Source organism: Mesoplodon densirostris, chromosome 4 (assembly GCF_025265405.1).
Source record: "Mesoplodon densirostris isolate mMesDen1 chromosome 4, mMesDen1 primary haplotype, whole genome shotgun sequence".
In the NCBI taxonomy this organism is placed as follows: domain Eukaryota; kingdom Metazoa; phylum Chordata; class Mammalia; order Artiodactyla; family Ziphiidae; genus Mesoplodon; species Mesoplodon densirostris.
Window position 1 is genome coordinate 3,998,548 of NC_082664.1, and position 15,737 is coordinate 4,014,284.

A 15,737-nucleotide genomic window follows, 5' to 3' on the forward strand; every position below is an offset into this window, starting at 1 on the left:
TCAGTATCTGCAAAATGGCTCAAGATATTGTTATGTGTGTCCCTTGAGGGGGAACCAGGACTCCGCCCCAAGGCTGCACTATTGTTTCTTTTTTTAAATTTATTTTTTATTGACGTATAGTTGAATTACAATGTTGTATTAATTACTGCTGTACAGCAAAGTGACTCAGTTATACACATATACACATTATTTTTCATATTATTTTCCATTATGGCTTATCACAGGATATTTAATATAGTACCTGTGCTGTACAGTAGGACCTTGTTTATCCATCCTATATGTACCGGTTTGCATCTGGTAGTCCCAAACTCCCAGACCACCCCGCACCATCTGCCCCTTGGCTTGACTGCTCCTCCCTTGTCTCGAGTCCCCTCCCTTCCCGATTAGCAACTGTTTGAACCTCCCCTTTGTAATTCAGGGAAGGTCGTGGAGGCTGAATGAAACGTATTTCCTGCAGACAAGAAATGGGGTACACAGAAAGACTTTTGTGCCCTGGAGCCCCACAGGGTCCTAGTCAGTTTCAGACTCTGGGCAAATATCAAATAGTATTGTATAGTGCACCACAGACATGGTATTTAATCTTCACCACCACTGTTTGGAGACTGTATTTTTATCCTCATTGTCCATGAAATGAGGAAACAGTGGTCTTGTAACTTGGCTGGGGTCACCCAGTGTGATCCTCACTCCCCTAGCACTTTAAGAACTTTTTTTTTCTTTGGCTCCACCCCGCAGCATGCAGAACTTCCCTGCCCAGGGATAGAACCTGCGCCCCAGCAGTGGAAAGGCGGAGCCTTAACCACTGTACCACCAGGGAAGTCCGCATTTTAAGAACTTTTCTATTCTCCTTCTAGGAAATCTTCTCTTGCATTAAAAAAAAAAAATCTATTGTTCCATGTGCCTTTTTGTAAGAAAAGTGCATAGACGTCTCTCTAGCCTGACATTGGGCCTCTTTTGCATCCACACTAGACCACAGTCTCACTCGTAGTGTTTGGTTAACCACCATTCTTCGTGTTAATTTGAATGTCTAATGTTCTTCTTGCTCTTCTTTCATATTCCTGCTCATGCTTAGTTTCCTCTGAGATACATTTATTATGATTATTACTATTATTTTGGCTGTGTGGCGTGGCTTGGGGATCTCAGTTCCCTGACCAGGGATTGAACCCAGGCCTCATCAGTGAAAGCCCAGAATCCTAACCAGTAGGCCACCAGGGAACCCCCTATTATTTTCTAAAATGAATCGAATTTCTAATATCTGTAGGTAGATTTGCATTTTACCCACCTTACCAAGGTTAACATGTTTGAAATTTCTGTCCTTCCTAATTTTTCTTTCTAACTTCTGCCCATTTCCTGGTTTGAACGTAGTTAAGATGCTCAGCAGAAACAGATTGTCTGCTAAACATAGCCTGTTGGCTGAATCTCTCGACATTGGAAATTAGGGAAAAGCTAATGCTAGGATACAGGATGAACTGTCTGAGGAACAGTTTTAGAATGAGTCAAAAGTGCAAGTGGCTATAATTAGGTAGTGTTCAGGCAGAGTTTTAAAAGCAGAGCTCCTAGGATGCAGGCTAGCTCCATTTCACAAACATCTTTTGAGCACGTAATATATGCCTGGCTGCTGGCACTGTGTGCGCTGGGCGGGCAAGGGGCTCAGGGCAGGGCCCTCCCTGGAGCTCACAGCCTGTTATTTCTCATCTGTCACTTCTTCTTCTGTCATTTAGGGCATGAGTGGTCTAAGGAAGCAGGTTAACCAGGCCACACAGCTGAAACCCGAGAAGGCCGACCCCTCCGTCTATAAACTATAGGGAGAGACCTTCCTCAGCAATTGCTTTTCGAAGTAGCATTTCCTAGTCTATTTAGAATTAAAGCAAGAATAAGGCTGGGAATTCCTTGGTGGTCCAGGGATTAGGACTCAGCGCTTTCACTGCCGTGGCCCAGGTCCAATCCCTGGTCGAGGAACTAAGATACCGCAAGCCACTCAGTGCGGCAAAAAAAAAAAAAAAAAAATGCAGCAGCAGCATCACCTGGAATTCTGTTGGAGATGGGAAATTTCAAACCCCACCCCAGAATGACAGACTCAGAAACTTTGGGTGTGGGGCCCTGCAGAATCCAGAGTCACCTGAAGGCAGGTGATTTCGGTGCCGGCTAAAGATTGAAAACCACTGCTCTGGGCAAAATCTCGCACCAATTCCCTTTTTGTCTTCCTGCTAAGGTCCCTGTTTGTATGCTTTGATCTTCCATTCCAGAGGCCCTTCCACGCTCCCTCTCCCAGGGCCTCCAGGTACGAAGTGCAGGTTGCGGACCAGGGTGCAGGCTGCGTGGCACTTGAGGGCTGAAGTCCACTAGACCCTGCTTACCTGGGGAGGCACACCAATGCTTCGTCTACTTACAGGGGGCGCCTTGCTCTAATGCCTCCTCAGGATCAGGACCCACCTGGTCTCCTTTAGGATTTCACTACTACTTGTCCACAGTGAAGGTGAACAGAAAATGCACATCGGAATCGATGAGGCAGGGGCTCACCTGCTAACTGCATTCGCCTGTTTAACAGGTATTCAATGAATATCCGGAAACTGGCTCTGCCTCCAGAAGAGATGAAAGACAGGTGGGTGGGCTGCCCAAGGAGCTTAGAACCTACCTGGGTGGCAGAAAGGAACATGAAAGAGACAGTGAGAGGGCTTCCCTGGTGGCGCAGTGGTTGAGAGTCTGCCTGCCAATGCAGGGGATACCGGTTCGAGCCCTGGTCAGGGAGGATCCCACATGCCACGGAGCAGCTAAGCCAGAGAGCCACAACTACTGAGCCTGGATGCCACATCCACTGAAGCCCGCGCGCCTAGAGCCCATGCTCCGCAATCAGAGAAGCCACTGCAATGAGAAGCCCGTGCACCACAAGGAAGAGTAGCCCCCATTCTCCGCAACTAGAGAAGGCCCGCGCACAGCAGCAAAGACCCAACACAGCCAAAGATAAATAAAATTTAAATTAATAAATTAAAAAAAAGAAGCAATCTAATCTAGATGCCCATCAGCAGGGGACAAGTTAAATAAGGGATGGTAAAACCATGAACTAGTATAGCCATTAAATAAAATAATAAAGCTCTCTGGGTACTGGTAGGGGAAAATCTCCAAGTTAGAGGGTCAAGTAAAAAATACAAAACAGAGCAGAGTCTATACTATGCTACCGTTGGTATAAGAAAAATGGAATAAAAGAATAAAAGATCTCATATAACATGAGATCTTTGGGGAGATCTACCCTATGGGGAGAGGAACTTGGGACAGAGTGGTGGGAGGGAGGATTTCCACATTGTTGGCTCTGTTTTTGTTATTTTTGAATTTTGAATCATGTGAATGTATTATCTATTTTATATTAATATATTAAAGTTAGTGGATGTTCAATAGTAAGATGAGAACAATACGGGCGAAGAAAAGGTATCTACTGACAATTATTTAGTGTGTCCCAGCCCAGTTAAAGCTCAAGGCTGTTGTCCAGGCATTAGGTCCCAAATCGCTAAATTCTCAGGACCGCTGAGGTGAGCGATGCCGGGGAAGGCTGTCTACACAATCATTTAGGCAGGGAACTGCCTGAAGCTGCCGGGGATTGCTTAGCAACTAGAGTGAGGAGACGGGCCGCAGTGCGCACGCGTACACGTAGGGCCGGTAGGCGCGGACAGGGCGTTTTGCGCACGCGCGGGCTACGGCCTCGAGGAGTTCTGGGCCAGACGGTTGCTAGGGTGACAGGAGTACAACATGGCGGCCGGATCCTAACGCTCTCCATCGAGGGACCGCCGCGGAGGTCCTAGTTCGGGACCCTGCCTCAAAGGAGTGGAAGCCAGGGGCCACCCTTTCTGTCCCTTTCTTCTCCTTCCACTGTCGGCAAGGGGTTGTCGCCGGCTTCCGCATCCACGATGAAGAGTTGAGTGGGGCTGGGGAGGGGCGGGACGAGAGGGTGAGTAGCGGCGGGACGGGGACCGTCTTCCGCAGCCGCTCAGAGGCCGGTGGGAGGCACCAAGGGTGGGGACCCCAAACCTCCCTGGGCTTTTCGAAACCCCAGCCTGCTGGGGTAGCCCGAGGGGTTCGGGGCTGCTCTGGGGGCCGTGAGGGGTCCCACAGCGCCGACCCGAGTCCAGACGAGACTTATTTTGATGCGAAGTTATGTTAGAGTTTGGGGAGCTGACTGAAAAAAATATATTTTTTTAAATTTTTTAAAAGGCTGGATTGAACCTGAGATTCTTTTCGTGAACATTCGTCAGTAATGTAGTGAGCGGTTACTGTGTGGCTTCCTGCCTTTTATTGACATTGGTTTAGTGGACAATTGAGAGGAAAGCTGGACTGTGTATTTTCTTTTATTATTATTTTTGGGTCAAGCAGTAGTGTTTTTATCGGAACTTCCTTATAGAAATTTTGAAACAACTCGTTAGTGAAAGAGTGTACTGGGAAGTTGTGAAATTAGGTAGGGGTAAGACATTTACCTGTGCTTCGATTTGTGGATTATGGACAATCCAAGTGTAACAAATAGAATGGTCTTCTTCTTCTATTTTTTTACATTACTTTACAGATATAATTGTCATTTACGCTTGTGAGCCAGAGGTGCAGAAAAATTCCGACCTCTCTTGCTGTGAAAAGATTAAATAATGTTAGGTGTAGTTATAATGTTTAATTTGCATTGTATTCTAATTGTCAGTTGGTAGTTGGTATATGGCATATACCAACATAAAGTGTGGACTTATATACACATATTTTACGTATAGTGTGGACTTATATACACATATTTTTTACAGTATTCCTTTTTTCCTTCCCAACTATTTATTTTGAAAAATTTCGAATCTACAGAAAAGTTGCAAGAAGAGTACACTGCATATTCATACACCCTTCACCTAGGTGCACCATTTTGCCTTATGTTTGTGTGCCATCTCACTTGTGCTCTGGCATTTTCTTTCTCTCTCTCTCTCTCAATTATGTATTTATTTATTTTCGCTGAACCTTTTGAGAGTAGTTGTAGACATCATTACATTTCACCACTAATAATTCAGCAAGTATCCCCTAAGAAGAAGAACATTCTCCTACATAATCACAGTACAAATAACATGTTGATACAATGCTGTTATGTAATATGCAGTCTATATCTCACATTTTCCCAGTTATCCCAATAATATCCATTACAGGTGTTTTTATTTTTTCCAGGATCCCAGTCAAAAATCACAAATTGCATTTTGTTGCCATATCTTTTTGGTGTCCTTTAGCTGGCACAGTGTCTTGCCTTTTGTGTCTTTGATGACAACATTTTTCCAGAATCCAGGCCATGTGTTTTGCAGAATGTCCCACAATTTGTATTTATCTGATAGTTTCCTCATGATTAACTTTATTTTTTTTTCTTTTTTCCTTTAACATCTTTATTGGAGTATAATTGCTTTACAATGTTGTGTTAGTTTCTGCTGTATAACAAAGTGAATCAGCTATACGTATACATATATCCCCATATCCCCTCACTCTTGCGTCTCCCTCCCACCCTCCTTATCCCACTCCTCTAGGTGGTCTCAAAGCACTGAGCTGATCACCCTGTGCTATGCAGCTGCTTCCGGCTAGCTATCTATTTTACATTTGGTAGTGTATATATGTCAGTGTTACTCTCTCACTTCGTCCCAGCTACCCTTCCCCTCCCCGTGTCCTCTAGTCCATTCTCTACATCTGCGTCTTTATTCCTGTCCTGCACCTAGGTTTTTTTTTTTTTTTTCAGATTCCATATGTATGTGTTAGCATACAGTATTTGTTTTTCTCTTTCTGACTTACTTCACTCTGTATAACAGACTCTAGGTCCATCCACCTCACTACAAATAAATCAATTTCATTTCCTTTTATGGCTGAGTAATATTCCATTGTGTATATGTGCCACATCTTCTTTATCCATTCATCTGTTGATGGACACTTAGGTTGCTTCCATGTCCTGGCTATTGTAAATAGAGCTGCAATGAACATTGTGGAATGTGACTCTTTTTCAATTATGGTTTTCTCAGGGTATACGCCCAGTAGTGGGATTGCTGGGTCATATGGTAGTTCTATTTTTAGTTTTTTAAGGAACCTCCAGACTGTTCTCCATAGTGGCTGTATCAATTTACATTCCCACCGACAGTGCAAGAGTGTTCCCTTTTCTCCACACCCTCTCCAGCATTTATTGTTTGTAGATTTTTTGATGATGGCCATTCTGACTGGTGTGAGGTGATACCTCACTATAGTTTTGATTTGCATTTCTCTAATGATTAGTGATGTTGAGCATCTTTTCATGTGTTTGTTGGCAGTCTGTATATCTTCTTTGGAGAAATGTCTATTTAGATCTTCTGCCCATTTTTGGATTGGGTTGTTTGTTTGTTGTTTGTTTTTTGATATTGACCTGCATGAGCTGCTTGTATATTTTGGAGATTAATCCTTTGTCAGTTGCTTCATTTGCAAATATTTTCTCCCATTCTGAGGTTGTCTTTTTGTCTTGTTTATGGTTTCCTTTGCTGTGCAAAAGCTTTTAAGTTTCATTAGGTCCCATTTTTTTGTTTTTATTTCCATTTCTCTAGGAGGTGGATCAAAAAGGATCTTGCTGTGATTTATGTCATAGAGTGTTCTGCCTACGTTTTCCTCTAAGAGTTTTGTAGTGTCTGGCCCTACATTTAGGTCTTTAATCCATTTTGAGTTTATTTTTGTGTTGGTGTTAGGAAGTGTTCTAATTTCATTCTTCTACATGTAGCTGTCCAGTTTTCCCAGCACCACTTATTGAAGAGGCAGTCTTTTCTCCACTGTATACTCTTGCATCCTTTATCAAAGATAAGGTGACCGGGGCTTCCCTGGTGGCGCAGTGGTTGAGAGTCTGCCTGCCGATGCAGGGGACACGGGTTCGTGCCCCGGTCCGGGAGGATCCCACATGCCGCGGAGCGGCTGGGCCCGTGGGCCATGGCCGCTGAGCCTGTGCGTCCGGAGCCTGTGCTCCGCAACAGGAGAGGCCACAACTGTGAGAGGCCCGCGTATCGCAAAAAAAAAAAAAAAAAAAAAAAAAGAAAGAAAAGATAAGGTGACCATCTGTGTGTGGGTTTATCTCTGGGCTTTCTATCCTGTTCCACTGATCTATATTTCTGTTTTTGTGCCAATACCATACTGTCTTGATTACTGTAGCTTTGTAGTGTAGTCTGAAGTCCAGGAGCCTGATTCCTCCAGCTCCGCCTTTCTTTCTCAAGACTGCTTTGGCTATTCGGGGTCTTTTGTGTTTCCATACAAATTGTGAAACTTATTGTTCTACTTCTGTGAAAAATGCCATTGGTAGTTTGATAGGGATTGTGTAGATTGCTTTGGGTAGTATAGTCATTTTCACAATGTTGATTCTTCCAATCCAAGAACATGGTATATCTCTCCATCTGTTTGTATCATCTTTAATTTCTTTCATCAGTGTCTTATAGTTTTCTGCATACAGGTCATTTATCTCCTTAGGTAGGTTTATTCCTAGGTATTTTATTCTTTTTGTTGCAAAGGTAAATGGGAGTGTTTCCTTAACTTCTCTTTCAGATTTTTCATCATTAATGTGTAGGAATGCAAGAGATTTCTGTGCATTAATTTTGTATCCTGCCACTCTACCAGATTCATTGATTAACTCTAGTAGTTTTCTGGTAGCATCTTTAGCATTCTCTATGTATAGTATCATACCATCTGCAAACAGTGACAGCTTTACTTCTTCTTTTCCGATTTGGATTCCTTTTATTTCTTTTTCTTCTCTGATTGCTGTGGCTAAAACTTCCAAAACTATGTTGAGTAATAGTGGTGAGAGTGGGCAACCTTGTCTTGCTCCTAATCTTAGAGGAAATGGCTTCAGTTTTTCACCATTGAGGACGATGTTGATTATGGGTTTGTCATATATGGCCTCCATTATGTTGAAGTAGATTCGCTCTATGCCTACTTTCTGGAGAGTTTTTTTTTTAATACATTTATTTATTTATTTATTTATGGCTGTGTTGGGTCTTCGTTGCTGTGCATGGGCTTTCTCTAGTTGTGGCAGGTGGGGGTGACTCTTCATTACACTGCACGGGCTTCTCACTGCAGTGGCTTCTCATTGCAGAGCATGGGATCTAGGTGCACAGGCTTCAGTAGCTGTGGCACACAGGCTCAGTAGTTTGGCTCATGGGCTCTAGAGTGCATGCTCAATAGTTGTGGCACACGGGCTTAGTTGCTCCGCGGCACGTGGGATCTTCCTGGACCAGGGCTCGAACCACTGTCCCGTGTGTTGGCAGGCGGATTCTTAACCACTGTGCCACCAGGGAAGTCTCTGGAGAGTTTTTATCATAAATGGGTGTTGAATTTTGTCAGAAGCTTTTTCTGCATCTATTGAGATGATGATATGGTTTTTATCCTTTGTTTTGTTAATATGGTGTATCACATTGATTGATTTGCGTATATTGAAGAATCCTTGCATTCCTGGGATAAACCCCACTTAATCATGGTGTATGATCCTTTTAATGTGCTGTTGGATTCTGTTTGCTAGTATTTTGTTGAGGATTTTTGCATCTATGTTCATCAGTGATATTGGCCTGTAGTTTTCTTTCTTTGTGACATCCTTGTCTGGTTTTTGTATCAGGGTGATGGTGGCCTCGTAGAATGAGTTTGGGAGTGTTCCTCCCTCTGCTATATTTTGGAAGAGTTTCAGAAGGATTGGTGTTAGCTCTTCTCTAAATGTTGGATAGAATTCGCCTGTGAAGCCATCTGGTCCTGGACTTTTGTTTGTTGGAAGATTTTTAATCACAGTCTCAATTTCAGTGCTTGTGATTGGTCTGTTTATATTTTCTATTTCCTCCTGGTTCAGTCTCGGAAGGTTGTGCTTTTCTAAGAATTTGTCCATTTTTTCCAGGTTGTCCATTTTATTGACATACAGTTGCTTGTAGTAATCTCTCATGACCCTTCGTATTTCTTCAGTGTCAGTTGTTATTTCTCCTTTTTCATTTCTAATTCTGTTGACTTGAGTCTTCTCCCTTTTTTTCTTGATGAGTCTGGCTAGTGGTTTATCAATTTTGTTTATCTTCTCAAAGAACCAGCTTTTAGTTTATTGATCTTTGCTGTTTTCCTTCATTTCTTTTTCATTTATTTCTGATCTGATCTTTATGATTTCTTTTCTTCTGCTAACCTTGGGTATTTTGGGTCTGCTTTCTCTAATTGCTTTAGGTGCTTTAGGTGTTGTTTATTTGAGATTTTTCTTGTTTCTTGAGGTAGGATTGTATTGCTATAAACTTCCCTCTTAGAACTGCTTTTACTGCATCCCATAGGTTTTGGGTCGTTGTAGTTTCATTGTCATTTGTTTCTAGGTATTTTTTGATTTCCTCAGTGATCTCTTGATTATTTAGTACCATATTGTTTAGCCTCCATGTGTTTGTATTTTTTACAGTTTTTTTGTCTGTAAGTGATATCTAGTCTCATAGCGTTGTGGTCAGAAAAGATACTTGATACGATTTCAGTTTTCTTAAAGGATAAGAAGGGAAGCCCTGTGTAAAGCTTTCAGAATTATTTTCTTCAACCCTTCTCTTCAGGAGTTGTTGGGCATCTACCATATGCACAGCAGTTTCAGGTTCTTCTTTCTTCCTGTGACAGTTACTACACACTGGTAGTGGTATACGGTATTTTGAATGGTAATAACATGGTTAGATGCTTTTTTGGGGGGAAAAGTAGTTTTTCCAATTTCTACAAATATGTGATTACAAATAGGATTTTCTTATTTTGCACAGCCTGAAGCTAGTATATATGAAAATGTACACTGAAATTGTTATTTTTTAGTAAGATTAAAAAGCGGCATTAGGGGACTTCCCTGGTGGCGCAGTGGTTGAGAGTCTGCCTGCTGATGCAGGGGACATGGGTTCGAGCCCTAGTCTGGGAAGATCCCACATGCCGTGGAGCGACTGGGCCCGTGGGCCACAACTACTGAGCCTGTGCATCTGGAGCCTGTGCTCTGCAACAAGAGAGGCCACGATAGTGAGAGGCCTGTGCACCGCGATGAAGAGTGGCCCCTGCTCGCCGCAACTAGAGAAAGCCCTTGCACAGAAATGAAGACCCAACACAGCCATAAATAAATAAATAATAATTAAAAATGAATATCTGCTAAAAAAAAAAAGGCGGCATTAGGGACTTCCCTGGTGGCTCAGTGGTTAAGTATCTGCCTGCCAATTCAGGGGACACGGGTTCGAGCCCTGGTCCGGGAAGATCCCACATGCCGCAGAGCAACTAAGCCCGTGCGCCACAACTACTGAGCCTGCACTCTAGAGCCCATGCTCTGCAACGAGAGAAGCCACTGCAATGAGAAGCACGCGCGCTGCAACAAAGAGTAGCCCCCACTCGCCGCATCTAGAGAAAGCCTGCACGGAGCAACGAAGACCCAACACAGCCAAAAAAAGAAGAAAAAAAAAAGCAGCATTAAAATCAATATTACCTATATATGAATTTTTATAAGAGTAATCCCATACCAAGTACCCTGTATCAGCAAAACTGGTTAATGTAGGTATTAAACTGTCATGAACCATTGGGAAGACAATTTGCCTCAGGCCCTGAGCTTCCCTGCAAGTTCTTGCTGAGTGTGCCAGATGGCAAGGGTTATTCATCTTGTTTACTGCTTGTTGGAAAAGTGCTGGGCCATTGGCCCTAGATTCCTCTCCTGTAAAGCAATCCACTCCATGTGCAGGTGTCACCTGGGCCCATCCTGTCACCCCTGTGGGACTTCGGGGCAAGGGAGACCAATGTTAATATGCTGATGCTCATATGCCTTGCTGTACCATGAGAAATGAAGTCCTTTGTCTCTGACCCAAGAGGCTGTGTCTTCTGCCAGCATCCATGAAACAGTGGCAGGCTAAGATAGTAACTTACAAGTGGGATAAAATCTCAGACAAATATAAACGTGTGAAATCTTGCAAATACAAATTCTGAGAAGTCTATTGTTCTATTTGTTTTATAAATTATGATATTTATTTATATATTAGTATGTTAGGGTAATGCTTACTAGGTGCTGTAATGGTTAAAGCCCCAGTTCTCATGGCCTTTGTACTAGAACGGCATTTCTCTTGTTCGTATGAATGTCCTACGTGGGTATTCCCGGTTGAGAGTCTCTCCTGGTGGCTTTTCCACCATCTTTATGTCATGGCTCCTAGGGTCTCCTGGAGGTCATTTCTATTCTGGCTAGTCATGACGGGGCATGGACAGGGAGGATCCTGGAGGAGGTTTTGCCCTTTCATTTTAACTTTTCATCATGGAACTTTTAAGCATGCCAGAAGTAGAGAAATTAGTAGAGTGAATGCTCTTGTGTATCTGTTACCTAGTTTCAACAGTGATCAACATTTTGTCATTTTTACCCCCATCACTTTTTTTTCCTGGAGTCTTTATTTTTTATTGTTGTTTTTTAAATAAAATAGTACTTTCATTATGGAATATACCTGACTTAGATAGTGAAATACCTGCAACCTTATCCCTCAGAGCAGCCACAAACTGTGGTGCGTGTGTGTGTGTATGTGTATTGCCTTTAAGGACATTAGTTTTAAGGATCTGTGTATCTGTGTCATTCTTTCAAATATATTCAATACATCCCATTATATAGAGAAACTGTATTTAATTTATACAGTTTTCTGTTTGGGGGCATTAGTTTTTCCCTATTAAGTAATGTTACGCTAACGTTCTCATCTCACATATACTTGAGCAAGTATGTTTTGCGGAATAAGTTGTAGAATTGGAATTGCTGGGTCAAAGGATATACACATCTAAAATATTTAATAGATATTGTCAAATTGCCCTCCAAAATGACTATACCAGTTTATACTTCCGGCAGAAGTGAATGGGAATGTATAGGCTTTTAAAGCAAATCTAAACATAGTATCATTTCATCCCCAAACAGTTTAGTACTTCTTGCTAACAGATAAGGACTTTTAAAATCTTTAAACATATCATTTCTAAAAAACATTATTCTAAAAAAAGTTGTGCCTTTTTTCTGTTGGTTTGTTCAAATCAGAATTCACACAAGGTGTTAAAAATGTGCTCTGTCTAAAAGAGGTGTTGTCTAAAAGAGGTGTTGAAGCGGAGGCCCTCCTTTGGAGCGGGGACAGTTTTAAAAGCCTGCTCTGTGTTGACGTCGGTTTGGGACCCAAAGGTGATGGGCTCCTTTTGGTCCAAGTTTGTTTAATAGATTTCTGATCTGTTTGCTTCTGGTCAGTTCCACACTCAAGGTTCTTTTCTAAACATTCTTCTCAAGCCTGTCTTATTTCTTTGGGGCCTTGCTGCTTTGCTTCTCTGTCTCAATATGCAGGAGCCTCCTTCCTCTCTGAGGCAAGCGCCTGGGTTGGGTGGGGAGTGGCTGCCTTCCCGTGACGTTGGTGCAACCTTGGCTGACTAGGTTGTTTGTCTGTCAAGTCTCACAGCTGCTTTCTGTCAAGATTTTTTTGGTTTTATCCTCCTATTATTTGGGCTGCGGAAGCTCTTCCAACCCAAAGAGACTTTTGCTTTCTGGGCTTCTCTCATTGCTTCCATTTCTGCTTGGAAAGTAGCTGTTCTCTCCTGAGCTCCCTTTTGTCCTTTGATCTCTTGCCCAGGCGGTCAGTAGTGTTCAACGCACTGTCATTCTGACTCCTCCCGCCACTTTCCCTGGGCTCAGTGGATGCTTGGTCTGTGAGCGTCTCGTAGGGGAGCTGAGCCTTTCCTCACTGCTCAGGATTCAGGTCATGTGGTTCCCCGCTGCACGAGGGGGAGCAGAGACTGCGTGTTGCCAACATACAACCCAGTTTCTCTTGAAATGAGGGGAACACTGAACCTTAGAAAACATAGGCGAAGTATCCTCAATACATTGCCATTGGATTATTTTACAGATAAAGATGTCTGCTATCTGGAAGTGAGTACAAAACAGATGCATAAGTAAACTTTTATTTTTATAATTGTTTTCATTTATAGACTATAAAGCAATTGGCAAAATAGGAGAGGGAACGTTTTCTGAAGTTGTGAAGATGCAGAACCTGAGAGATGGAAACTATTATGCATGTAAACAAATGAAACAGCACTTTGAAAGGTAGGCAACGTGAGACCTATTTGAGACTAAATACAGACACAGGTTTTGGTTTTCGTTTTTTTTGAATTTTAGAATTTTATTTTATTTATTTTTTTATACAGCGTGTTCTTATTAGTTATCCATTTTATACATAATAGTGTATACGTGTCAATCCCAATCTCCCAGTTCATACCCCCCCCCACCACCACCCCTGCCACTTTCTCCCCTTGGTGTCCATACGTTTGTTCTCTACATCTGCAGACACAGGTTTAAATCGATGAGAGCAACTTAATGGGAAAATTGTATTCATGTGATAACATGTCATATCAGAGTTCTTTGGGCAGTGAGGATTATAGGCTAATTTTATATTATCGTACTGGAGTTTGTTCATGTCCAAGTTTACTACAATATCAGTGATTGATGGTCACAAAGAATTTAAGTGGTAGAAGTATGCCGCCCTTTAAGCAGTCTATATGTTCCTAAGAGTTGTGTGTATGTTGGGTTTTTATAATTGAAACCTTAGATTTAAGATATTGGAGGTCCGGGGACTTCCCTGGTAGCCCAGTGGTTAGGACTCTGTGCTTCCAGTGCAGGGGGTGCGGGTTCGATCCCTGATCGGGGAAGTAGGATCCCACATGCCATGCGGTCAAACAAAAAAAAAAGTTAAAAAAAAAAGATATTAGAGGTCCTTGTGATTTAATTAGTTGTAAATCAGTTACTCTTGAATATATTGAAAAATAAGTTTCAGATAGGATTAGAGAAATGTATTCCCTGGGAGTGGCCAGTCGCAGTTTGTGGAGAGGGCAACTCTCCAGTTCTAGATCAGCCCCTTTGAGACTGCTGTGGACTCTCCCACAGAGCAGCCTCCTAAGGTGCTTGAGCATGCAGCTTCTTAACCTGTGTCACACTAAGGAGTCAAAGACCAGATGTGTTTAGGAAACTGTCAGAATAATGAAGTAAATGATGACTTTACTGCAACTGTTAAACTTTTCAATAAAAGGGTTTGAAACTCTGGTTTCAATTTTTTTTTTTTTAAATCTCAAAGGAATTGAAGCCTCTAAATATCTAAAGCAAAGTTTTAAAAAACCACAGTAATTGCCCTACATTGATGTAGAGCCTTCTGAAGTGTTTGGGGGTATAGACCTTGATTTCAGACTCTTAGTATGAAAGGTAGTTTTTCAGATCAGGAAGGAGTACAGGCCAGTTAACCGTGTCAGGGAGTACGGAGAACAGTAATGTCGTCCTCGTGACATCCCCAGAGGGTAGGCATAATCACGTGAGGAAAGGTGGTTAGTGATGGGAAGTTACTAGAGAGTTGTCACTCTAGGTCACTAGGTGGGCAGAGCCAGGCCAAAGCATATGGTGTTTACCTACCACTGCCAAGACTCTGAAGTCACTGGGGCTTCTGCTTTTCCTCTCTTCTATCAGGACTTCCTCTGTGTATTCTGAATTCTTTGCATTTCTTTATCCTCCCCTGCCCCCCACATTCCATCTTTACCTTTTTCAAAAGAAAAAGGTTCTTTTTTTTGTGGTACCTGGGCCTCTCCCTGTTGTGGCCTCTCCCGTTGCAGAGCACAGGCTCCGGATGCGTATGCCCAGCGGCCATGGCTCATGGGCCCAGCCGCTCCGCGGCATGTGGGATCTTCCCAGACCAGGGCTCAAACCCGTGTCCCCTGCATCGGCAGGCGGACTCTCAACCAGTGCGCTACCAGGGAAGCCCCATCTTTACCTTTAAACTACTCGTGGTAAAGAATTTGATGCACCGCGTTCTGATGATCCCGTATGCAAAGAGCAGACTCTGCCTGAATCAGCCGCCTTGGAGAAAGGCGCCACAAACCCAGCAGAGGCGAGACGGGGCTTTGAGCGGCAGGTGTGACGCATCTGTGCCGTCGGAGAGGCCCGGATCCCTGTCCCTCCTGCTGTCGGGCTCAGGGGTAGATGTACTTGCAGACAGCAGGACTTGCCAGGTGCTATTTTAGTGAAGAGATAAATACAAAAGTGGACCGGACAAACAACCTGCAGACTTTAGGTGCTCCCGGGATTGTTGCTGTGTCAGAACGATGCACAGTCGAATTTGCTCTGTTGAGCCAGCCCTCAAGGAGAGGTCACACTGGGTCACCGATGTGCCTTCGGGAAGGTAGAGAGATCTGTAACATTTTAGAAATGTTCCCATGGAAGAAAATTAGAATGCTTTGAGGGCAATCCCCTGGGGAGGCGGAAACACTCCGTTTATCTGGAAAAGTACCTTCAGGTAACCTCAGTCCCTGGGGGGAATGTGGAGTTCCCTGAGGGACGTGGTTTCCTAGCAGTGAAGCATGTCCGGGATCCATCAGGTCCCCGATGGCGGAAGTGCCTCGTCCTCCCGAGCCTTGGCTTCCTGTCGTGAGGCACTGGAGGACTGACCAAGGCAGTGAGGAGACAGGAGCTGGCGACGCGGGGCGCGTGATAGACACTCAGTAGATGGTGGCCTGCATTGCAGGACGTGTGATTGTTTGTCATATTTCAGAAACAGTTCATTGTCTTAACTTTAAAAGTGGTTGATTAGAACACATTTTTCTTTTAAAATCCCATAATAAGTAAAGATATTTTAAAATAAAATACCACTGAATCGTGATACTTTACTTTTTTTTCCAAAGTTTGTGTGTGTGTGTGGGGGGGAGTTATTGTCAGCCATTGTCACATATTTCCTTTACTTAAAAGGAAATGCACTTTGAGTTGG

The 15,737-nt window shown here is 43.1% G+C and overlaps 1 protein-coding gene across 2 annotated transcripts in view; it reads left to right on the forward strand.

Annotated features, from left to right (window-relative positions):
- The first annotated feature begins 3,821 nt into the window (after positions 1-3,821).
- Positions 3,822-15,737, forward strand: part of MOK (MOK protein kinase) — a 31,266-nt gene continuing 19,350 nt past the window's right edge. For both annotated transcript variants that reach the window (XM_060097877.1, XM_060097878.1), the window contains exons 1-2: positions 3,822-3,903; positions 12,925-13,039. In XM_060097877.1, coding sequence (XP_059953860.1) covers positions 3,897-3,903; positions 12,925-13,039 — 122 coding nt within the window. In that variant the 5' untranslated portion in view covers positions 3,822-3,896. The remainder of the gene's footprint in view (positions 3,904-12,924; positions 13,040-15,737) is intronic.